The following is a 24479-nucleotide window of genomic DNA, read 5'->3' as shown; positions in this document are numbered from 1 at the left end:
TGCAGATTTCCACCCTGGAGCTCAGCACCGTTTAAGATTTCAACTGAAGCTACTCTCCACTTACTTCTGTCTTCCTCACCCAGCCAGGCAGGGGTAAGGCAAGGCTTGCTCTGACCACTTGAACTCCCAGGAGGTACAAGCCCACCTTTTGGTCAAGGTGAAATCGGGCAAGGGTTTATTTTACCCCGAGAAGCCAGCCTGGCCTCATGAATTAACCCCTGGCCTGCCAGCTCCCCCAGCCTATCACACACTACCACAGCTGAATCAAACATACCCCGGATATTTTCCAGTGAGCATTAGCCATCCATCAGTCTGATCACTACATTGCTTTGCTTGTCCCACTCTTCTTTTTGGCCTTATCTATTCCAATAGTGGCAGTGAAAAAGAAAGGAATCCTTCATACAGATGCACTGCTCTTAGGATACTTTTTAAACTAATCAGTTCAACCAGTGCAGGATCATGTGGGGACACTCGTTTCAAAAAGGGACTTTTTCCCACCCTCCCGTAACATATAACTGCATCCCCACACTTTCAAGAAGGCTGATCAATTCACAAGTACTTTCCCTGCCATCAAGGCAGAGATGCTTACCTCTCCCTGCTGTTAGTCAGAAAGAGCCCTGACTAAGTATCCTGAAACCAAAGTTCTCCAAGGACCTGTCTGAGCGGCCCCGACAATGAAGCAATCTGGAAAAGAGCTGAATGTTTGCAGTCTTTTGTCTTAAGGCACCCACTAAACATGGATAGCAAGCAGGACTACTTTATTTCACTGTTTTTAACAATACAAGATAAAACTCACTTTACTTACAAACACACAACCATGCATTAAAAACCAGACAGACGGAGGTGCCACGAGCAGAAGCCAAGCGACATATTCCTGGGGAACACTCTGAATTTCACACTGCTTGGGCTGGACTGAGACTGGCTCTTTCTATGAGATGCACCAGAGCTTGCAGTTAGAGATGTAAAGGTATTCCTGGGAGAAGAGTACCTGGCTGTGTTATACTGGAGGGTGAGCCCACCTTGTAAAGCACTTTCCCTTAAAAATCACTGGATTCGTTAACACTGCATAGTGCTCAGTTTTAAAATGAGGGCATAGGACAGGGGGAGGAAGCCTGCCCTGTACAGGATTTAAGGATATATAAGAGAGAGCCTCATGCTCAGCTTTTGCTGGAAAGCCCCAACATTTTGGGAAAGGCCAGTTTCAGATGCAGTCCCCCCAGGCAAGCCGCCTGGCTTCTGGGAGCATCGCCTCAGCACCCTGCACTTCTCCCAGACCCCAGCAGCTAACAGGGGCCAGGCCAAGCTTCCCAGCAACTAACTGGGACCGGGCCAAGCTTCCACCTCCCAGGAGGAACGGAGCCTCTCCCCCATCCACAACCCTCTCCCCACCACAAAGCCTCACATCTCACCTCGGTGCTGGTGGTCTGAAACAGTCCAAAGTAGCTGCTTGGGAGGGCTGGAGCCGGGTGGCCCTGGCACGGCCGCACTGCAAGATGCCCATGGTGAGAAAGGATGGAGCAGGTATGCTGCTGTTAGCCAAGGGCCTTGTTTGGGGACTTTGGGCTCTCAGCATGGGCAGGCAGAGCAGTGCTGGTCCCACCTTTGGCGGGGCAGGAAACTGCACAACCATCTCCCATACGTCTCTGCTGCTGTTAACCCAAGGGAGACCTTGCTGAACTCCCACAGGCAGCACAGCAGGCACAAACAGCAGCGAGGTGCTCGTCTCTGGGTGCCAGAGGACTGGGAGCAGCCGCTCTTCTCCCCATCGCCAATCGGCCCAGCTCAGCGCTTGCTTCAGGAAGCGCTGCTCGCTGCTGCGAGCCTTGACAAAACACGCTCCGAGGTCTGCCAGGCAGGATGCAAAACCAGGGCTTCCCTGGCTGGCCAGTGTATGAATCTGACAGATTCCAGCTCCACATACACCCAACAGACCCTTCCTCACCTGCGCTGGAGGTGCCCAAGCAGCCCCATTTGCTGGACAACCACAATTCCCATCCCAGAACCATCACAAATCACTTCTGCTTGGAAGAGTGCTGAGTTGAGGGTGCGGAAGGCTTAGGTCATGTGGGCAAACATGCCAAGGAAACACAATTTGTAGCTTCCCCTTTATATTTCTATACTTTCAAAGAAAGAAGCGGAGGTCATGATGCTTCCTCGTGCCTGTTTGGGCCCTTAGCTGGGCAGGCCCTGTCCAGCTGAAACATGTCTCAAATCCTGTCCTGTGATGCTGTCAAACATCAGCTGCCTGTTGCAGTTCCTGCCGGGACACCTCCGACTGCTGTTGTAAGGACAGCAGCCACAGGAGACTGTTTTGCAGGTATCTTATTCCTTACTAAATCACACCAGGGAAGCTCAAGGCACACCTAGTCGAGGCAAGCATGCTCGTAACCTTACAGAATGATTAGCTTTTCACTTACCCCGCTTCCCAGGCAAGCTTAGGGAAAAAGGTTGAGGACTACTGGCACAAGCAGGTAGTTCACTGTTGCTGATTAAAGGATGTGCATTATGAAGTGGAGGATGCTGGGCCCTGTAGTCTGGGGGTCTCGCCTGCTTTGGGATCAGGTGGGTGGTGACACATTGCAGGACCAGGCTGTGCTTTGCATTTTGACCCGCTCTCTTACTCCAGACACTTGCTTTTAGTTGGCAGGTTCAGGGAAAAAGCAGCTCTCTTGCCTTTGCTGAATACAAAACCTCGCAAGATGGTCTGGCATGCTAAATGCTGGCAAGAAGAGGCTATATCCAAACTAGTCTCTTAATAACTTTATATTTGGCTCCCAGGCTGGAAGTATAAATGACATTTCAGGGCTACACAACACAGATTATTGCACCGGGCTGAAACTCAGGCATGTTTCATTTGACCACAAACCTCTCGCCTCGGGAGACCGGGGTTGGAACGCAGCTCCAGCCAGAGGGGCGATGACCGGCTGCAGCCCCATTTCAAGCAGACATCTCTCACAGAAAAGAGCAGCACAGGCCAGCTGACAGCACTTGTCCAAGGACACCAGCAGCCTGAAAAACTAGGTAGCAGCAAGGTACAGCACAAATGCACCATGCAGGTAGATAACCACCATAGTGGGAAAACCCCTTCTCTGCCATCACCTCGTGGGGACCCTGATGTCTGGCTGACGTGCTCGGATTTCCTTTGTCCCGGTGGAACATCAGATGGCATTAGCTGGCTTCCTCCTAGGCACTCTCCTACAGCTACTGCCAGGACAGGAAAGACAGGGCAACACACAGAAGTTTTATATGGTTTAAGTATAACTATAGTATGGCTGAATAAGCACCCTTGGGAGCCTCCCAGAATAAGACCGCTGCAGTCACACAACTGAGTACTAACCCAGTGCAAGCCCAGTCTGACAGCTCCCTTTAATATTTCCTTCTGGAGTGGACACAGTTACTGCCCTGTGAGACTGCATGCCACATCAGGCATTGTCTGTCCTTCTGGAAGTGGCACCATGCCAGCCTAGGCTCTGGATTGTGTAGGCTAGCTAATTTAACAGAAATGTGACCACATGGCCAGGCCTGATTCAGACCCCACTGGTGCCACAGGCGGCTGCTGCACTCGTGCTGGGGGTACAGTCCCACCAGGACTGAGTGACCCAGGCTGAGCTAGGGGTAAACTAGCTACACAGAGGAGCTCCTGCTCCCTTCCCCATCCACCTGCACCCTCCCGGTGCCCCATCGCTGCTGCTGCCCACATGATGCTAGCTCTAGCATTTGGTCACTCAAATTTGGCATGTGGGCCACAAAACTGCTTTGTGTTGGTTAATTCTGAGCACAAGTTACAGCTTTGAGGACAGATCCCACTCCCACCCTATGTGAACATACAGCAAATGATCTGGTCACTCCCTAACAAACTTGGAGGCTTTAATGACCAAAGAAACACAACTTGTTTCAGAAGATGCCACTCCACCAGCCCAACTTACCGTGGACTCACAAGGAACAGCAGCAATACAAACTTCACTTTACTCCAGCTAGATCTGCCCATGGATCTGCACTGTGGGATCAGGGAATCGTTCTGACTCTTTTCCCTGATCTTGTTCACAGCACAGCCTCCGAGGCAAACAGTAGGCAGCCACACTGCAAAGGTGCAAGCACCAAGAAACAGGCAGGAACACCACAAACTCAAAGCCTTTTGCAATGGGGAAACAGGGATGCAGTACACAGAAGGAAGGGGACCATCTCCTCCAGCTGAGCAAATTCCAAAGTCTAATGCTCCTGTCATCAGCAAAGCATCAGCCACAAAACCCCCTCCACACTCCCAGCCAGATCAGCTTTGCTTGTTCCTGTGGGCAGGGAAGAGTCTGGCCTCCTAATTTGCACAGTATGTAGGAGAATAGGATCCCAGTCATGGCTGAGGACTCAAAAGCGCTGTCACAATACAAATAGCTCCCATCAGTTATACAACGCCTCTCGTGTACTCGGCCGGGGCCACAGCGCTTTCATGTCATTGTTGTCTTGGGAGGGTGGGGAAAAACAATATTTCAGTGTGCGCAGAGCAGACAGGAGGAAGGAAAGGCTTCTGCACTTCCAAGTGTGTGTTTTGGGAGAGGCAGCATCTGCTGGGACTTTGGGCAAATCTCTGCAGCAGAGTTTTCCCCTCCTGGAGTCTGCAGCTTCCTCACTGCACAGTTACACAAACCGTGGTTCCCTAGCTCCCCAAACCAGGTCGCCATACGAGGCTAGATGCGGTCAGTGTACAAGCCCAGGGCTCGTGCAGGGACACTCCAAGGCCCCTTTCTTCTCTAACATGCTTTAATCCTCACCTGCCGGGCAGGGAATTGCTACCTGGTTAAATAACTGGCTTCAGGCGATACTTGCAAAGGGCAAGAGACACGCACAGCCATGACACACTAATGCCACCCTCACTTTTCCACCAGTACACACTTTCTGAGAGCAGCACAAATCCTACAGCACAAAGTTTGATCTCTTCCTGGGAAAAACCTTTGTCCCACAGCCCATGCCAGGGCTGGGTATTGGTGGAGTACCCCTTCCCAGCAGATTACTACAGCCCTCCTAACTCTTCCTTCTGCTTCTTGGTGCAACTCCATCCAGGCAGGGCTTGCCAGAGCACACCAGCAAGTCACAGCCTTGGCTCTTAGACTAAGACTGCTTCTCCCCAGGGGTGGCTCCACTACTGGGAGTTCTTCCAGTGTCAACTGTCAGTTCATCCAGGGATGTAAAACTTCCAAAAAGGAGATCAGCAGATGCCTCCAAAACTGCCATCCATGAGAACATCCCAGATGGAGCTCAACCCCAGCAAAGCAAGGGATAACAGTAACAGTCAGGCACATAACATATATATCTGTCGGACAACCTCAATGTTCAGCATTAAGCAGCAATATTTAAATATTGGGGGTTTTCAGCTTTGTGATTGTATTAGGATTCAAGCATTTCTCATCCCGATGAGAGTTTTACCAAGGAAGAACTGACAAGCAGTCTGAAGCCTTTCTCTGTGTCAGGCAGGGTCAAGATAAAGGCAGTTTATCCATCCTCCAACACCAGACAGCCAGCAATTCTCATCTAAGATAGCTGTCGTTCACCATTTCTTTCTGGCCCTCTTGGGTACCATTCAATTAATGTAGGAAATCGGAAGCATGAATATTAATCCTGCAGACAGCTCCAGTGCTATCCCTTCTATTCTGATCCTTTCACCTGCAGTCTCCTTCTCCCAAGGATACAAGGGGAAGTGCCTCATGCAGCTCCATGGTGGTACTCTTCAAAACTCTTCCTTGGACACCTCTCCCCATCAGCAAGTGCAGCCTCAATGGAGCACAGCTACCTCTAATGGTAAAGGAACTGACAGTTGGCTGAAGAGAACCAAAAGACTACTCTCCTGTGTGTTTTTTTTGAGAAAAGAACAAGTACAAGGTCACATTTGAAAAAAGAACAAGCCGTCCTTTCTCTGAAAGAGCCTCACATATTTACAGAGTGAAACCAACAAACACCACAGTATTTCAGTCACTTCCTGTCCTGTCTGCTGCCATTCCCTCCCTGATCTCCCAGCATCTCCATCTCCCAGTTCCCAGAAAGCCCCCTCCTGGTATGCCACAGCTCCTTCTACTCCAGAAGACCAGAACACCCCTCACTTCTCCACTCACTGTGCCTCCTCCCCTTTTGTCTGCTGTGCTTCCAGAGCAGCTTGCCTGGTTTGAAGCCTCCCACAACCCTCCCTTATTTTTTTAGAGGAAAAACGTTGATATGCAGTATGCAGTGGAGTTTCACTCCTGTTTCTGAACTCCCTCCTTTCAAGCTCCCCTTGCTGCAGGTATGATAACTTCCACCTGGCTCCCAGCATATGTATAGAACAGTGTGACTTACTAGTGGATCTCTTTCCTTCACCACTGAGCTTCCTCACTAGGTGCCTTGTAGCCACCCATCCCTTTGTAGGTTTACTTTGCTGAAACGCATCCAAACTGGTAATAAACCAGCAAGCTCAACTCCCCTCAGTTTATGAGCTTAACTTCTCACATACTGTTACATCAAACAACTATACCTCTTGTCTAGGTAAGTCCAGATCTTCAATATATAAACTTGCTGATGGGTGTTTTAATCTTGTGTGAGTACCTGTGGCAAGACACCATGCTGAGACCTGCCAGCAATTAACAGCCCCCCTGCAAAGGTCAGTGAGACCTTTTATATCAGCAGGAAAGGGTCCCATTTCTCTGGGAGGGCACAAGCACAGAAGTGGCAAGGCCACCAGACAGACCCAGGACAGAGCTGGTGCCAACATCAGACCTGACTACGCAGGGAGGACACTCCCTTGCAAGTATTTTCAGACACAGCATGAAGATCCAAGGCACAAAGATTATGACATCCAATCAGCAGCCTGCCAAGTTACTGCTTATCTTAACCACAAGAGTTTTTCCTTTCTATATTCCTCTCCTCCAAGCCTGCACCTCCCACTTCACCTTTTAGTCTAGGCTCCAAGCTTTGGCCCATACAAGCATGATACTCGTGTTTCTCTCTGCCAGCAGGCTTCTGTCCTCTGTGACTCCTCACCTTCAATCACTTTTTTCCTCAGCTCCTCTTCCTCCTGAGCATGGAAAGCAATAACTAAACCACAACACCACCCATCACCCTTCGGGTACAAAGGGTCCTACAGAGTTGGGCCCATGTCATTCTGCTAATATTTTGGCTCTGCAGAGCCATTTGCTTTGCTAAAGAACAGCCAGTGTCCCAGAGACAATCAGTGAAGTGGTCCTGGGCTCCCTGCTCCCCAGCTAGGAGGAGGCACCACAGCAGGATCTGAAGAGAACGCTGTAATTCCCCAAGCAATAGGCCCAGGACAACCTGTCAGTGGCCATATCTGTCTCGGTGCGAGCCTGGAGGACAGCCGACACTAGGACAAGCAAGCAGGTGACTAATTTTAGCAGCTCTGTGTGCCCTATCCACCAATGATGACTATTGGGACAAGACAGTCATACTAAACTAACTCTTTTGCTGCCTGGTTTCACAAGAGGAACCCAAGAACTAACCCAGGAGGCTTAACCCAGATTTAATGCCCCATATCATCTCCTGTCTCTCTCAAAACCTGGAGAACAGAACTGGTGTATCCCAGGTTGCATGTTCTTGGACAAAGACAGACTCGAAGCACCAGGCTGAGGAGTGAACAGGATCTGCGCAGAACTGGAGCCCTTCCAGGCTTCAGAGCTCCAGGAGGGATTCCTATCACGAGCAGGGCTGGCAGCATTTCAGAACGAGCAGGGAGAACGCTTTGGTTTGCATTTTTGGTTACGAAATTGGATGTACACAAGGAGTAATTGGGGAATTGGAGCAAGGCTGAAAGAGGCAGGTGGGGAAACAGCACCAACGGGCCAAGGAGAACTCCAGCAGCTGCTGCTGGTCACACAGTGACCAGTCACAGCAGCAAAACCATGAGACAGAGGAACAGGCTAGATCAGATCACAGATGGGCAAGTCTGGCAACAGTCCCAATAAGGAAACACTGCTCATAGGAAAGGATACAGCTTCTCACTCCAGTCACCTGCAGCGTATTTCACATGCAGCCACTGTCCCAGGTAGCTTTTATGACACTACCAACAGATTGCCCATACCCACCACCAGCCGTAGCACCTTGGTATCTGGACAAACCCCACCTGGATTCTATGAAAGCTTAAGGAAGATCATGAAGGGCCATCAAATCCTCCAAATCCCTTTAATTACTTCCCACCCCTTCCAAACCAGAAGAAATCCAAGGAAAAAACCTGCTGTGTAGAGCCCTTTCCTTGCCAGGGTGTTCCCAGCACATGTGCTATGCAGTCAGGCAGACGAGCATTACCACCTCCTTTTGCTTTATATAAGGCGGCAACAGAGCATCCCCAAAATGGAACAAAGTAGACCAAACTTCTTCAAAAAGGCAGGCTTGAAAGTTTACCGTTTACCTTCCAGGCTGTTAAGCCCACACAGACCACTGGGCAGAGACCCAGTAGAACTGGCCCAAGGGACAGATGGAGCCACCTGCCTTGGGGACAGAGGTGCAGCTGATCTAGCATTACTAGGTCAGCACAACACAACTTCACTCCTTGTTGGGACAGGCAGAGCACCTCGCTGTCCACAATATAGTGGTAGTTCACAGGACTAGCTCAGATTTTTCAGTGGGGAAGAGCTCACCCTCCAATTTTCCCAGTGTCCCAAACCAGCACTGCAGAAACCTGTTGCCAGCTCTGTCCTGTCATGCAAACTGAACAAAGTTGGACCACAAAAGCACAGGAAGCTTTGGGGTTTGTTTCCTGCTAAGCTGACACTGTCCTTTAAAGAGAATAGCAACAGGCTGCCTGAATTGCAGGCTATAGAGCCTTACGAAGAAGGAAAACAACCCATGGCCATTGGGAAGAACACAGACAGTGTGTAAAACCATCTACTAGGAAGGATATTTCCTCCGTACTCTGCACCGTTACACCATCACTGCATGCACTCCCTCTCCCTTTGCTCCACAAGAAGCCCAGTACTTGCCCCTTCCTTACTCAAGATGGGCTCAGTGACACATGAAAATATTTATGCACAGCAGATTAGAGACACTGAAGCAGTCTAACCCTAAAGGATCATATGTTTCCAGCCCCCTCCTTTCCAATTCCAGCAGCTCAATCCCAAGATTACAGCTCCTGAGAGAGAGGCGTACACAGGAAAACATGAGGGAAGCAGGGCACTCTTGGACTGAACAGCACAGGCCAGGCTCCCTTTTTTTTTTTTTTTTTTTTTTTAAATACAGGCTTTTTTGCTCTTGTACCTTCTGATTGTTCTTCCAAATTTTGCTTCCCTGTCTCTCTCCAAGTTCTGCAGCACTGTCTCTCCTCTCTCACCCTGCAGGCTTTCACTGCTGCCTCATGAAAAGTTAGGCAAGGTAAGAGGCAACATTGAAAAGGATCATCCCCTCTGCATACCTCATGTGGAGTGAGACTGAGCCTCACTGGTTGGGATCTGCTTCTCTAGATAACGGTTCTATCAAGCAACGTCCTGATCCTTACCCCAGTGCCTTTTATCAAGTGACCTCTTCTCCCAAACTCTATCAGGACCGGCTAAGGCATGACAACATGATTCCGCAGTCAGTTCCCAACCCTGAGGACCAGCGCTAACAAAAACCACAAGTAACAATCACACCCTGGTGCCTCTTCCTTGACATAAAAGGGTGTGAGATGTGTGTGTGTGGGGCGGCTTTATTAAAACTCTTGTTAGCATACAGTGTGATAGCTAAAAAGATCCAGGGAAAGACAAAAAGCAACCTGTGTTTAATGTACTGAAGGGAGGAAAGTTTACCGCTCCACTCACCACCTCACCATCATGACCTGTTCCAGTTGCCAGCAGGAGAAATCGCCAGTCCCGCCACCCCGTCCCACACCAGCTCACTCACACACAAGCACATCACAAACAGCACTGTGAACCAGACCTCAGCTCTTCTGGCAGCAAGGATGCCACCCAGATTTACACCCTTCAAGGCACCCGACCTGGGGGGGAAGCCCTACAGAGAGCACACGTCCCCATCAGACTACCGCACAAGCATAAACCCACCTATTTCTTCTTACCAGCCTGCAACCTCAGGTAGATCCCAGCCCAAAACCTCCTCCAGTTCAAGTTCCTGGAACTTTCACAGGAATTCACAGCCCTTGAACAGCCAGCTCATGCTGTTTACTACTGGTACTGTTTCTACAGCAACAGATGCACAAGCATGGATGCACAGAAACAGAACAGAGAGCAACCCTGTCAAACAGATCCATCTCTTCTCCCCCATCATGATTTCACAGGCTACACTTTGTCACCAGGTTTATCTGAACTATCTCAAGTTGCCAGCGAGCAATATCTGCGGACAGCTATGCATCTTCCTCAGCTGGTTCCTAGGGGCTGGGAAAAAAAGAGAGGTAAACAGGGAGGATCTGCAAACAGAAAACCTTTGAGTTCATCACATCCCGTCTGGTGTCCCCAGATTAAGCTCCAGGCTGTATGAGCTGAGCTATTCTAGCACCAGTGACCTATAGCAGCTCATGCTCTTTCTTGTTACGCCATACTGGAGCCTATGATTTCCCTATCAGATTAGTAAGGACAAGTGAAAATTATCCAGTGCGGTCTAACTGTTAACTACCTCTAGCAGGGTGGGGGACACAGGGCATGGAGTGTTTCCTAACTGCCCAAGATGCAACACAGAGGTGGCAGAGCATTTGCTCCTTGAGCTGCTCCTCGGCAGCACTGACAGGACCTGAGAGGTAGCGAGTTAGAGAAGGAACATGCTCTCACTTCTGTATTCTTTAGCCCTCAAAAATCAGAAGTCATCAGTGTCCTTACCAAGGGAGATCTTTAGGGACCTGAAGGTGGGCAGCACAGGGAGTTCGGACCACTGTGGAATACAACCACCAAAGTCCCCTACAGCCCCCAAAAGGGCTGACACCCAGCCCTAAATCCTCAAGAGAAGTAACTGAGCCTGGACCAGCACAAGCACTTGTACAGCAGTTCTGTCTGTAGCTCAACTAGCTTGAGACCACCCAAATTGGAAGATAGCTGCGATTCCAGTTTCAGATTTTATTGACAGGATTTTTGATGATGCACTTGTACAAGTGCAGTCACAGACAGCTTCTTTGCTTCAGCTGAACCTGAAGCTTTTCCAAATGGGGACATATGCCTATCCACAACTCCCCCTTCTCCCTCCCAGAGGGGAGAGCTCCGCACAGGTTTGTTCTGTCTGACCCCCATCCCAATAACAACATAAAATCTGAGATGTCAGGTTCTCCAAGCTGACTGGAGACAACACTTCCAGTTCTGACATACATGCTCCCTACTATTCTTGCCTCTTAGAGCTTTTGACAGCTTATTATCTTTGATATCTAATTATAAGCCCTGTCATCCTACTGTGGGGTTTGCTCTTCCACTTTGCTCTTTTGCTTTTCCCAAAGCAACCAAGCAAGATCCTTCTCACCTCTCCACCAGGATCAAGAACCAGCAGGACATCCAGTAAGGCAGCTACAACAACTCCTGTTCTCTGAGCACACTGGTACGGGTTTCGGTGCAGCAGCTGCCCCCAAGCAGCTCCTGCCACAGGATCGTGCTGTGGATGCACTGTCCACTGCCACAGCTGCATGACAATGCACAGTGATTCAGTGCGGTATGCCACGTCCCTCCTCACCTTCGACCTCTTCCACCCAAAGAAAAGCAGGGCAGGCATCGTGTAGGAAAGTCTGTGAACTAATAAGTCAACTTCAGCAGCAAATCGAGCTTTCCAGAGCTCAGACTACCCACTCAGAGCTCACCCAGTTTCTTCCTCTGGAATCAGCAACACTCTTCTGTCATCAGCAGCACCAGATATCTCACCCTGAAGACAAGTAATTGCTTTCCCTCATACATATTCAGAGAACAGTGTTAGTGCACTACCTTGTTTCTTCACCTTCTGAGCAGACCACCACTTCCCTCACATGTGCTATTTCTCCCCAAAACCCAGCCAGTGACCTGTAGAGCTCTGTCTGGGCAGCTCTCAATATAATTAGCCAACAATAAAAAGGTACTTGGGGCATGGGGCCTGCTCACCTAACTTGTTAGTGTCACCTCCAGCTGGGATAACCCTGTGAAAACCTACTCCTCCTTATTAGCAGGAGACATAAATGCAACTTGTAAATACTGTTTGGTAACTCACAAGTGACTTCAAGTGCTCCTGCATTGTTGGGCTGCTCCCTCACTGCAGCTTCCAGGACATACTCAAGACACAGCTTGGCTTGGGACAATAAGAAACCAGCGGAGATATTTACCTCCTGTGTTCCTCTTTGCTGACATGGAACATCATCCAGTTGGTCTCAGGGACGTGCTCTCCCAGGGACACGCCACAGTCTTGCATCTTTCAGGATCTAAATGCTCACAGGGATTTCTAAAGCTTTCCCAGGATCGCCATCAGTTGCTGCTAGCTTCAACCAAAGAGCTGCCCGGATCAAATCTGAACAGTCCCTAAATTATTTAGAGCTCAATTATTACACCTGGGTCATTTGGAATGACTCATTTGTAGTGTCTTCACTGTGAGGCAGAAGCATGTGGGAGAGATTAATTACCCTACTTGCACAGGTCCTGTCTAGACTAGGAAATTGAGGTGTGTTCAGCAGGCCAGCGACACTTGGCCAGACAGGGTTTCACACAGGGCACAGAGCAGACAAACTCCGAGCCTTTTCAGGCAGCGAGAGAGAGCATCGCTTGACAGGGTAAGGGATTGCCAGTGTCAAATTTCAAACGGGGGGGTGATGTACAACCACCCAGATTCTCACATGTGGCTCGTCCCATGCTTCAGTACCTGTGGGAACTACACTGGTAGGCTCAGCCCAGCACACACATACTAGTCTCAAGTCAATGGGATCAGCTCTGGGAAAGCCAGTATGCTGCAGGACTGGCCTCTGCCAAGCACACCGAGATCTGAGGATGACAAACACCAGCAACCGCAAGGAATCATTACCTGGTAGTGAGCAGCATTACAAGGAGTACAAACAAGGAGTCAGGCTGAACCAGATGGGAAGGCATTGCTCCTTGCAGCCCGCTGCTGGGTAGTGTGAGCCATTCAAGACTGAGCAAGGGCAATTGCTTGACCACCATAGGGACAGCAGGCAGCTGCATCCTCCTCCTTCTAACTTATCAGCCACAAAGAGTGTCCCGTCAGCCCACAGCCTGCTCACCTCCTTCTCTCAGCTCTGAGGCCATTTATCCCCTTTGTAGCATGAGAAGGGCTGGAACTTTGTCACGAGTGTCATGTGAACGCTAATAGGCATAGGCCTTCCTGGCCCACAGGTTGTCTTGCATTTGACATCACCTCATCCTGCAGAAGGGACCTGGTACCACCACTATGAACAACCACAAGACTGCTGTGACCCTGGGCACTCGTCAGAGCCAGCCTTGCCATCCCATGGGCATGGGCAGCACATACCCTGAGTGTGCTGGTGCCTCACCACAATACATACAGCTGCAAGAAAAACCTTTTCCTCCCTGCTCCCCAAGCTTCATCCCTCAGCTGATGACTCTGCATACTGTAAAGCCCATGTGAACTCTCGCCCAGGGGATAGCGTGGACACCAACATGTAAGGACAGGTTTGCTAACTGCTGTTTACAGGAGAGGCCTCAGGTTTTGGCTGGTAAGGACAAGCAGAGGCCTCCTCTCAAATTTCACACAGGGATCTGACCAGAGGGCAGGGCAGTGCTAAGGCAGGACAGGGACTGCCCCAAGCGATGGGAGAGACAGCATTTCACACTCTGGCTCGCTCCTCATCTCCCATATGCGCTGGAGCACCCAGAGCACTTATCAGCGGGTAGATCTCCTCCTCCACAGGCCTATTTCCCTTCACGGGCATCACAACAACCTCCAACAATCAAAACAAGGGTGCCACTGCACCCAGCCAAGGGATGGTCACTTGGGGTTCACAACACCTTGGGCAGGAGCTGTGCCTGAGCCCCAGATCGAGCCCACTGCCCCGAGGGTGGGGGTGGCTCCACCACAGGCTCTCTCCAGCAGCAGAGCCAGTTTAAGAGTTTCCTACACCACCCTGTCTCCCCACATTAGACTGCCACCTCTCCAGTCTCATCAGGTTTGCTGATGGGGCAGCAAACTCACTAGCCCAGCACAGAGAACAATTTGGGTTAGATGTGTTCCTGTGTGTGTCCCCTTCCCAACTTTCATCTAGGGCCTTAGCCACAATTTAGTATTTGGCCCTGGGGCATCAGCGCCTGAGGCACTGAGAGAGGGAAGGAAAAAACCTCTTAAACCAGCTCTGCCACACCGGCAATCTTAACTTGGAACCACACCCTGAGACTGATTGCTGACTTGACAGCAGCAGAGAGACCACAATGGGCAGGATTTGTCTTTAGGGTCACAGCACTCACCTGCTGTGCTTCCCTAAGCCATTCTGAAGTGATCCAATGCTGTTGCCCTCTGTTCCTCACCCTGAGTGTTGTCACTGAAAGCATAGGACATCACTTCGATGATGTGCTAATCTCACTTTGTAATTCACAGAGTTTTGCTAGTCTTGGTTCACAGTAAAGGGCCTGGCAAAATTAGCCCTGGAGCAGACAGGTGAGATTTCCGCACACTTCCAGCGCCCAGAAATACTCAATGACTGCCCTGCAAAAGGCCAGACAGACACCAGCCCTGTGTCCTGCTGTGGCAACTCCACAGATTCACACAGGTGTGGATGGGTAAAGTGGCTTTGTGTGTGGTGAAGACTAGAGAAAGAGAGAAACCCCTCTCCAGCAGAGCACCATGCACCTGGCACATCTCACCTCGAGCACGCCAAGCACAGCTTTAGAAAGAGTTGGGTCAAACAGCCCCTCCGGCAGCAGTTTCCAGAGATGTACTAGCCAGCTTGCCAAACAGCTCCCAAGCACCACCAGGAGATTCCCTCCCTGCTGACGACTTCACACAGATCTAACCTTACCAAAAAATTAAGTTACATATATGCAACAGTTTCTCCTCAGACTCTCAGATCACCTCACAGAAATCCCAGTGAGTGCTGAGGCAGCACAAGACAGGCAACTTACTCTGAGAGAACTGCTGGACAGCCTGAACCAGGCAGAGCATCTGAGCATTGCAGCACCAGACTGACTAAACTTTTTCTCCCGTGCTGTTAGTCCACAGTCAGAGCTGCTCATGTTGCTGCCCCTGCCTTTAAGAAGTCGAGGCTCCAGCTCCAGGTGCCACTGTGCTTCCTCAGGGGCAGAGCTGAACAGCTCAGTGTGACATGGGCTGGGTGTGACCACCCAGTGACAGCCAGCAGAAGACTTCCAAGTCTCAGAGAGGGACCATCACATTGTTAGTGCCAGGGCTGGACTGTCACTCAGGCTGCAGGATACAATAGAGCATTTCAGCTCCTCAATTAAGGGCCTGCAAAACAGCTCATAAAGCCAGCACCTCAAACCAATCCCTGAACTACTGCCTCATTATAGCTGAGGAGCAGCAACATATATGCAGACTTAGAAAACTACTCTGCAGTGCCTGACAAGTCCCATCCAACACTACTCATGGTGCAGGGAGGCCCAGCTGAATCTCTGGGTGAGGAACACTGATATCCCTTAACTCACTGCTCTGTGAACTCTCCCCACTCATGCAGGACCATCCACAGGCTGCCTTCCCCTGCCGGGTCAGCCTCCCCGAGTTTGCCAGGACACAGCTTCTTCCATAGTCTAATTGTTTCAGATGGGTGCAAGACACCTTCCCAACAACACCCCTACGTCCAGACCAACTCACCCAGGCCTTCAAAATCTTGGGAGTCACAGATGCAAAGCCTGAACTAGGAAGCAAGCACAGTTAGAGCAGTGTGATCCTAATGTAAGCGTCACTGGGATGTGTGAACGGGCAGGGAATTCTTGTAGGATCACGACTACAGCTGAAGTGGAGGTGAATTTCTCCTCAAAACCCAGATCTCTCACCAATACTGACAAGCCATTCAGAAAATATACATAGATCAGACCTTTGTTGAACCAGAGGAAGGCAACAGTAATGCTCACTAAATAAAAGGACACAAAATGCTCAAGACTTCCTCTACATCCCGATGGAAGCCAGTCAGTCAAAAGATGCTGTTGGTGAAATTACCCTGGCACACCAGGGAGCAAGCTGCTTTTGCTATCTCAGGCCTCAGGTACTATCAAACCATGCTACCTGCCCATGCAATTAATTCGGCTTCTTCAGCACTACAAACTATTCTGGCCAAGGTTGTTTGGCTGGCAGGACTACTATCACACTTGGATTTTTTTTTTTGTTGTTTTTAATATCTTTATTCTTTTGCTATCACACCCACATTGATCCTCAGTCACACACAAGAAACAGCTTACAGCTGCAGAAACATACTGTACTACCAACTACCTGTTTCCCTACCTAGAACTTTTAATGTAGGCATATTAGAACCAACTCCCAAAGCCGAGGCATACGTAGGAGCAGGATATTCAAATAAGTGATATTCAGCACTTTTGTATTCCTGGATAATTCACCCATAATACCTTGTTCTGCAAGGGCCAGAAACACTAGCTAAGAGAATGGCTCCCCACATTTCAAAGCATGCATCTTGAAAAAAAAAAAAAAAAAAAACACAACTGTATTTTAAAGGACCTTCAACAAGGGAATGTCACTGACACAGCAAGAGAGCATAACAAGCTGGAAGTTCCCAGGAAAAATGAAGCAGGAGACATGAACTAAGCCTCACCTACCACACAGGGGTCATGCTTCCTCCTCTCAGCTGCAGGCCAGCAGAGACAACATGCAGAGGAGGCCACAGAAGCCTAGGTGAGCCTCATCCTCTGCTAGCTGCCCATGTGCCTTCCCAAGCCCCTTAAGCACATAGCTCATCAGTGTGCAGCCATTTATCCAGCTTAGCACATTGCTGGAGTCCAGGCCACCTACACCAGGGGAGGAACTCTTTCTGCCAATTTTTAGTTGCGAGTTTATGAGCATTTTTAAACTGGTAAGTTCCTGGCTTCTAGTCCTCTTCATCTGCCATGTCTTTATCCAGCCGTTTTGGGTTAACTTCAACTGTTCAAAGCATAGCTAGGATCATAGTTTAATCAAAATCCAAAGCTAGCATTGCCTCCAAGAGAAGCTATCTTGCCAACCTGACTGCTGGCCATAGAAATGGTCACTCGCCAGTCAAACCAGCATCTTGAGCTGGATGCTGCACAGGTGTGGGAACTAGTGCAGCAGGACAAGGGAGGAGGTGGGACTGCTGCTTTTGGCAACATTGCCAAATTAAAGCATCCACCAAAGCACTTGGGACAAGCCATCTTGAAGGGCCCACAGAAGTATTACAGTTTTCTGTTTGGGTTTTGGTGTTGTGTGGGGTTTTTTTTTGGGTTTTTTTTTTTTTTTTTTGTAATCACCCTCTCAAAAAAGAGAAAATACTAAAAACCACTTCAGAACAGAGTTGCTTCAGGTTCCTGAAGTGGGCTAAGGTAGCTGACTATAAAAGAATAAATGCCTGTCACCAAATCATCTAATATGACAATCCTCTCTGCAAAACGTAAACATGGAATAGACACCAAGCAGCACCAGACAAGGAGCACACCTTCACTAAACCAGGTGTGTGGACAAACCAGTTTCCTCCTCTCCACAGGGGCCAATACTGGAATACCCATTTCTACCCTCACAAGAATTTCCATCCCTAGGCCACCTACAAGGCACACGCTGGCTACAACTCCCCAGCACCCTTTCTATGGCCAGGCATCCACAAAAGAGTAACAAGAACTGCTCACTCTCGAGGGCAAAGCTTAATGCCGAGAACCACACTGCCTCACACCAAATGATTTCAGAGTATTAAAGGATAAGGATTTACCTTTACAGACGGCACCCTGAAGGTGAGGGTACACATACTGCTGTGACTTAGAGAGGAACCCTGACACAGCTTCAGCTATCACAGAGCTGACACTTGCTGTTCCCAGGGGGTTTACAATTGCCTCAAAACAGTATGAAACTGACCTGCAGGAGACACAGCAGCTTCCCTCCTTTCCTGGGAATATCATCTCAGACTCTCAGCAGCTTCTTCCAAACTGCTCACAGTTACAGCCCAACTCCCAGACCATCAGCTTCGTGCAAGTCCTCTGAACAGCAGCGCAAACATCAGACAAGCCAGAGCTCCTGACAGTGCCTAACTAGGACCTGATTTTTGGAACAGCTCCCTCCGAAAGAAAACACCAGGAGAAGACACATGCACATGTGCACAGGCACAAGTAAATTTGAGCTTGATGCTGAGGCTGGTTTTCTCAGATTTCGCAGCATACTCAAATCAAGTCCAGGCCAACATAATGGTAACACACAGTATTTTAGCTTCTCTACTTGTCACAAACACATGGAGAAAACCTGCCGTGCCAGAAACTACACCAACACTCATTTCATATTTCTGTCCAGCAGCTTCACAAAACATCTTATCCAGACTCAGCCTCCTGTCAGAGTTCAGTAGCCAAGTGCCCTTCGTTAGGGCACATGCAGGCCCAACGAAGCCATCTAGCCCTCCACCAGCTGAGTTAATACCTCCAGGCAGGCTGCAGCGATCCATCACAACACTTTTTTGGGTTGTTTAAAGCTGTTGCCAATAAAAGCATTTTCTTTCTTCAGTTGCACCAGAACCAAAACCAGAATATGACTGTTTAGGGCCAATACTGACCAGTCTTTGGCTGTAACGGATCCTTTCTTCCTCGGGCTCCATCTCCGACTCTTCTGAAGAGAGTGAGAAGGACACTCCAGGACTGCTGTCTTCCTCCTCTTCCTCCTTTGAAGTCAGAGGGAAATAGTGAAGCAGGGCACACAGACATGAGACACCTATATCCCTCATTTCTTTCCTCATTTTGAGGTCAGTTCCATACCACCGTGCAGGGCTAAGAGAACACAGTGGATGAACCCACCTCAACTTTTAATGTTCCCCATGCTAACTTTAGGCGTGACCTAGGGTAAATGATTTTACCAGCTGTTCTGTAACATGACATGAGCTGCAGGTCTCAGACCAGGAAGAGGTCTCTACTCCACACTACTACCAGCACAAAAGGCAGCTCAGTCGGCCCACACTGGGATACGAAACAGGCAAGCTGCTGTCAAACGCTCGACAGCAGAACCCTCAGAGTACAAGACTACACATTAGAGAACCAACTCCTCCAAACAACACGATTGCTGTCCTCTGGATATCCTGTACTCTGGGACTCGGGAGAAGCTACACAGGTCCAGAACATCTCCCGTGAACAGGGAAGGCGTAGGGGATCTCTCCTTCGTACAGCGCTTGAGCACAGCTCCAGGTAGGGGACTAACTCCCGTCTTGAGAAGACTTACATGCTCAGATCTCAAAATCTGCCACCTTGTGACACTACACAATAACATGGGAAAACCTCCCAAGGCATCAGATGGCACCTAAACTTTTTTTTTTTAAAGGAACAGCAAGAAACCAAAGCTTGAGTATACTGCAGCTCCTAATCCCCATGACTATGCCACACCTTCGGGGAAGGGATCTGCCACCCCGTGTGGTGTTACGGAACCGCTACCATAGTGTGGAGAGAAATTGTTTCGTCCTGCTCTTCCCTGACCTTCTGAGCATAGTTTGACAGCAGAGCGTTTCAAGTCCCACTAGCATCTCCCCCACCCCTGCTGCCAGTATCGCTCTGGACCAGGCTTCCCAGCTCAGCTAAGGCAGCTTCTCTGTACTTGCTAAACTCTGTTTATAAACACCCGGACAACCGGAGTGCAATACGCCAGCCAAGTCAGTCCGCTCGCAACACTCGCTCCCACAACACGGGGCAAACCCCCCAAACCGGCGCGGCTCCTCCAGCCCCCGGTCCCATCCCACCCCCGCCGTGGAGGCCCGGCCCCACCGCTCCCTCCCCGTTCCACGGCTCCCGTCGGGGCAGGAGGGCGGCAGCCCCGGCACGGCCGAACAAAGCGAACGGCAGGGGAAGCCCTGGGACGGCCGCTTAAAACGTCAGTCCCCGGAGAGCTGTCAGCCAGCACCCTCCAGCCCTGGGAGCTCTCCCACCCCGCCGTCCCCTGCCCGCCAACTTCCCGATCCCGGCCTCCCGGGGGCCGCAAGGAAGGGGAGACCCGCCCGCACCCTTCCCGGTGAAGGCAGCGGCCCCGCCGCCGCCCGCCGGGGCCGCCACCGGCGCCCGGTCCCTCTCCGGGGACTCGCGGAAACTTAAGGGGCGGCCGGGGGGGTCGGCGGGCCGGCGCTTAACCCCCCCCCCACCCCCCTCCGCCCGCAGCGAGCGGCTCACCAGGTCCCTCCTGCGCCTTTGTCCTCTTCTAAGCGCCGAGACGGGGAGAAACAGAAGAGACAGAGGAGGAACCCCCGGGTCAGGCAGCGATCGCGCCCCGGGCCCGGGCCCAGCCGCGCCGCCCCGCTCACCAACACCCCCCCCACCCCCCCCACCCCGCTCCGCCTCTCTCCCCGGTCCCGCCGCCCTCCCGCCCTCCGCGCCCCACCGCCCCCGCCGCGGCGAGCAGGGCGCTGACAGCTCCGCCGGCCGCCCCGGCCTCGCTGCCCGTTCCCGCGGGCCCCGCTCCCCGGCCCGGCGCCGCGTCCGCCGGGCGCCGCGGCCCCCCACCGCCGCTGCGCCCCGCCGCACAACCCCCCCCCCCCCCCACTCCCCATTTACGCCCCCCCCTCCGCCCCCCAGCCACAGGGTGCCGGGCCGCCGCCGGTCTCACCACCCGCCGCGCCGTTCTTTCCCCCCCCCCCCCCCCCCCCCGCCGCCGCCGCCGCCGCCGCCTCCGCCGCCCCCCGGCCGGGACGCGGTTCCCCTCCTCACACAGGAGCCGCCGCCGCCATTTTGAACCCGTCAGAGTCTCACATACACACTGACTCGGCCGCCGCACTGCGCCTGCGCCGCCCGAAACCTCCCCTGACCCCCCCCACCCGCCGCCTCCCCCGCCGTCCGCCGTGCGCATGCGCCAGCCCCCCTCCCTCCGCGCCCGGCCCGCTTCGGCGTCGGGGCACCGCGCACGCGCGGCCCGGGGGTTGACCACGCCCCCTCAATAGCCCCGACCCTCCTTAGCCCCGCCCCCCGCCTATACGGGTCTATATGCGCAGGCACAGGGCGGGCGCGTATGGACGTGCGCATAACCAGCGGTGTAGCTAGACGTACAGACATCCACGCTGACACCCACGTAGATAAACACGCGTGTGCCTCTACACACAGGCGAGGCATGTAAACAGGCCGCGGGCGCGCAGCCAGCACATGCATGCATAGGCGCGCCTATACACACGCACCATCCGCACCTCCATAGTTCCCCCAGCGCCCCCCAGCCAAAAAGCTCGTTCCTAGGGGCTGCCCGGCCGCAGCGGGTCCGTGCCCGGGCCCCCCCGTCTCCCCGCTGCCCGCAGGGACCATGCCACGCTGGAGTGTGTTGAGCTTTTATGGCAAAACTGCACCAAAATCACCGCGTGTCACCCCTCCCTCGCTGGCCTGCCAGCAGGAAGGGGGAACACCCCCCCCCGCGTTGAAAATCCTCCCCCCCCAAATCAGTTCCCTGCTGCCAGACCCTGTCTACCTGCAAGGCTTGGTGCGGGCAGGCTGGCAGAGGATGCTCAGACACTGGGGTCCCCAGTGGGACAGTTTCTTCATGCTGGGGGGGGTGTTATCCTGCTGGCGCACACCGCCCCCCCCCCCCCCAACAACTGGTGGCACCACAGTGGCACCAGTCCCGCTTGTGGGGCGGACAGGAGTGTGGCAGCTGAGGTGCTGTCCCAGTTTGGGAGGGGGGGGGGGCGGGCGGGACACAGACACAGCAGCAGGTCCCAGGGTTGTTGGGGGGGGGACTCAGCACAGCACGCAGCCCCCCCTGGCTCTCCTCCTGCGTCGGCTCCGGCGGGCAGCGCTGAGGGCGGCACCACAGGCCTCCGTAAAGATGTCCCCGATGTTCTCCCGGTACTTGGCCGAGCACTCCGAGTAGGACACGGCGTGGATTTGCCGGGCCATGACCTCTCCCTGCGGGGAGCCATGGGGTCAGACCCCCCTTCCCGGGGTCCCCGCTGCTCCGTGCTGGGGGTACATCCCCGGCCCGTTGAGGATTTAGAGGGGGGTGGCACTTACCTGATGGTAGGAGATGGGGTCCAGCCGTCCCTGCTGCAGCTTGCGCAGCACCGCCCGGTCCCGCCGCAGGTCAGTCTTGCAGCCCACCAGCAGCACCGGGACACCCTTGCAGAAGTGGTTCACCTCCGGGTACCACTACGGGGGGACACACGTGTCACCCAGGAGGGGATGGGGACGTGGGACGGGCAGCAGCTCCGGTTCCACGTCGCTTCGCCCAGGGGAAGATACACAGGATGGTAGCGGCCCCTTCGTTAGGAGCGGTACCTTCGTTAGGATGTTGTTGTAGCTGTTGGGGTTGGTGACATCAAAGCAGATGAGGACAACGTTGGTGTCCGAGTAGGACAGTGGGCGAAGCCTGTCATAGTCTTCTTGTCCTGCCAGGCAGAGAAGACCATTACACACCAGTTTCCTACTGGGCTCAGTCTCCTCAGCCTGGGACCATGCCTGCCCCTTCAGTTTGGGGACACAGTGGGGCTCTGGGGAGGGTGACATCCTCGGGGACTAGTGGCTGTCCACCTGCGGGTTAACCTCTCATCATCCATGCATGGGGACACCACTCCAAGGCATGACCCACGGACGGGTGTGGGACACCCCGAAATCCACAGGCTGGGGGGGGGGGGGGGGGGGAAAGGGGGTCACAATTGCTTTCTCTGTCCCCTCCTATCCCACCTGCCGTGTCCCAGAGGTGGATCTTCACGGGCTTGCTGCCAACCTGGAGCGAGGCTGTGTACTTCTCGAACACGGTGGGGACATAGACCTGGTGGGGGACAGGGGGGACATGGGACAGGTCAGCGGCTGGTGGCAGTGGCAGAGGGGACCCCCGAGGTGGTGTGTGCGCACGACAGGGCACAGGGAGGTATCTGGGGTCAGGAGAAGAAAATGGGTGGGCAAGAGATGGCGGTGCCCCCCTGGGACAGGTGGGGTGGGGACTCTCCCTGTCCTCCACAGCCCCAGTACTGGGGTCCCCTCTACCCAGGGCAGCACTGAGCCTCCAGCAGGTGGGATGCTCGGGAGAGAGGTGCTGGGGGGGGGTGTGTCTCTGGGGGCTTCTCCCCCCTCCCCACGCCCCCCAGATCCCGTATGTGCCCTTGCTGTGGGACAGACCCGCTCCCCATCCTGTCATTCCCCGAAAATGAGGCAGAGGTGGCCGCCCACCAAAGGGGGGTCACCTCAGCTCCCCCCCCCATTCCCCAAACCCAATGTCCTGTTGCAAACATCCCCGCTGCCGCCGCTGTGCCCATCCCTGTCCCACGTCCCCCGCCCTTCGCCCGTGCCGCCGCTCCTGGGAGCCTTTCCCAGCCATGGCAGGTTTGTATGGGGAGCCGCTCGGGGACGGTGACCCCCCCTGTGACCAGGTCCCGCCGCGGCTGAGGTCCCAGGTGACAGAGAGATCGGTACCTTGGGGAAGTCCCCCTTGGCGAAGGCCATCAGCAGAGATGTCTTCCCGCAGCCCCCGTCCCCTACGATGACAGCCTTGACCTCGGTCTCGGGGGGTCCCGGGCTCTGCCCCCCGCGTTCCTGCTGCATGGGGGCGGCCAGTGGGGCCACGGAACCTGCCGTGGCCTCGGCGGGGACGGGGTGACGGGAGTCACCTGCCCGGCCCAGGGTGCGGCCCCCACCCTCCCGCCGGGCCCGCCCCGCGGCGCCGCTGGGAGCCGGGGCCGTGCTGGTTTCATGGTGCTCACACACGTATGGGTGGCCTTGCACACCCACGGTGCCTTGCACACGCATGGGGCTGCTCCCTGGAGGTGCCCGGGTCCCGCACACGCTGCTCCCCTCCCGCCTGCGTGTGCGATGCTCCTTCTCACGCCTGCCCACGCGTGTGCAGCTGCCTGTCGCACACGCACAGCTCCCTGTTGCACATACACATGCACACACACGCACACGTGACTCCATCCCACACGCGCAGCTCCTTTGCACACACACATGCCTGCTCGCACACCCGTGCAGGGCGGCTTGCACATATGTGCACACGTGTGTGCTTGCACAACTCCCCCTTGCATGCCCACAGCTCCCTCCTACACACACCCTCGCACTCCTGTCCTTGAGTGTGCAAACACACGTGTGTGCCCCCTGACCACTGAGTTCCTGCTGCAGGTGGGGGCCCTCCCTCACAACCTGGCCCCCCCCGCCCCCCAAACCTGGGTTTTATTGCCCTGAGCATCCACAGGAGGCAAAGTCCAGGGTGGAGCGAGGCGCAGGGGGGTGACTCACAGCTCCGGCCCCCCCGCCAGTGCCACCCCTTCCGTCACACTGGGTGGTGTGCCGTGCCCAGCCCTGCCCAGCCGTGTCGTGCTGAGCCGTGCCATGCTGGGAAACTCTGTCCCTGACGCCCGGCCCAGCATGACATGACTGGCGTGGGCACCCCCCCCCCCCCCTCGCCCTGGTCTTTTCTTGGTGACCCTAACATGCTGGATGGCTTCCATCACCCCATTTTGCTTGGGGACATGCCCAGCGGTGTTCCCTGGGGTGCAGACG

At 53.4% G+C, this 24479-nt stretch overlaps 2 protein-coding genes across 3 annotated transcripts in view; both read right to left on the bottom strand.

The window, feature by feature from the left end:
• KDM2A (lysine demethylase 2A) overlaps positions 1-20782 on the bottom strand; it is a 51175-nt gene extending 30393 nt beyond the window's left edge. The window contains exons 1-3 of one of the 2 annotated variants that reach the window (XM_042784704.1): positions 20718-20782; positions 20184-20211; positions 18593-18697 (exon numbers count right to left, since the gene is read on the bottom strand). In XM_042784704.1, coding sequence (XP_042640638.1) covers positions 18593-18697; positions 20184-20211; positions 20718-20737 — 153 coding nt within the window. In that variant the 5' untranslated portion in view covers positions 20738-20782. Of the gene's footprint in view, positions 1-18592; positions 18773-20183; positions 20212-20717 lie in introns of those variants that run through there. The other variant, XM_042784703.1, reaches the window with a different exon arrangement.
• A 927-nt stretch (positions 20783-21709) lies between these two features.
• Positions 21710-23528, bottom strand: RHOD (ras homolog family member D). The gene is made up of 5 exons (XM_033006792.2): positions 23400-23528; positions 22671-22758; positions 22266-22375; positions 22002-22136; positions 21710-21896 (listed from the first exon to the last, which is right to left on the bottom strand). The coding sequence occupies exons 1-5, from the start codon at positions 23526-23528 to the stop codon at positions 21729-21731; spliced, it is 630 nt and encodes a 209-aa protein (XP_032862683.2). The 3' UTR covers positions 21710-21728.
• Between the last annotated feature and the right edge of the window lie 951 nt (positions 23529-24479).

Source organism: Tyto alba, unplaced genomic scaffold, assembly GCF_018691265.1.
Source record: "Tyto alba isolate M040663 unplaced genomic scaffold, T.alba_DEE_v4.0 Super-Scaffold_8, whole genome shotgun sequence".
Taxonomy (NCBI): domain Eukaryota; kingdom Metazoa; phylum Chordata; class Aves; order Strigiformes; family Tytonidae; genus Tyto; species Tyto alba.
This window is presented reverse-complemented; position numbering and strand designations above follow the sequence as displayed.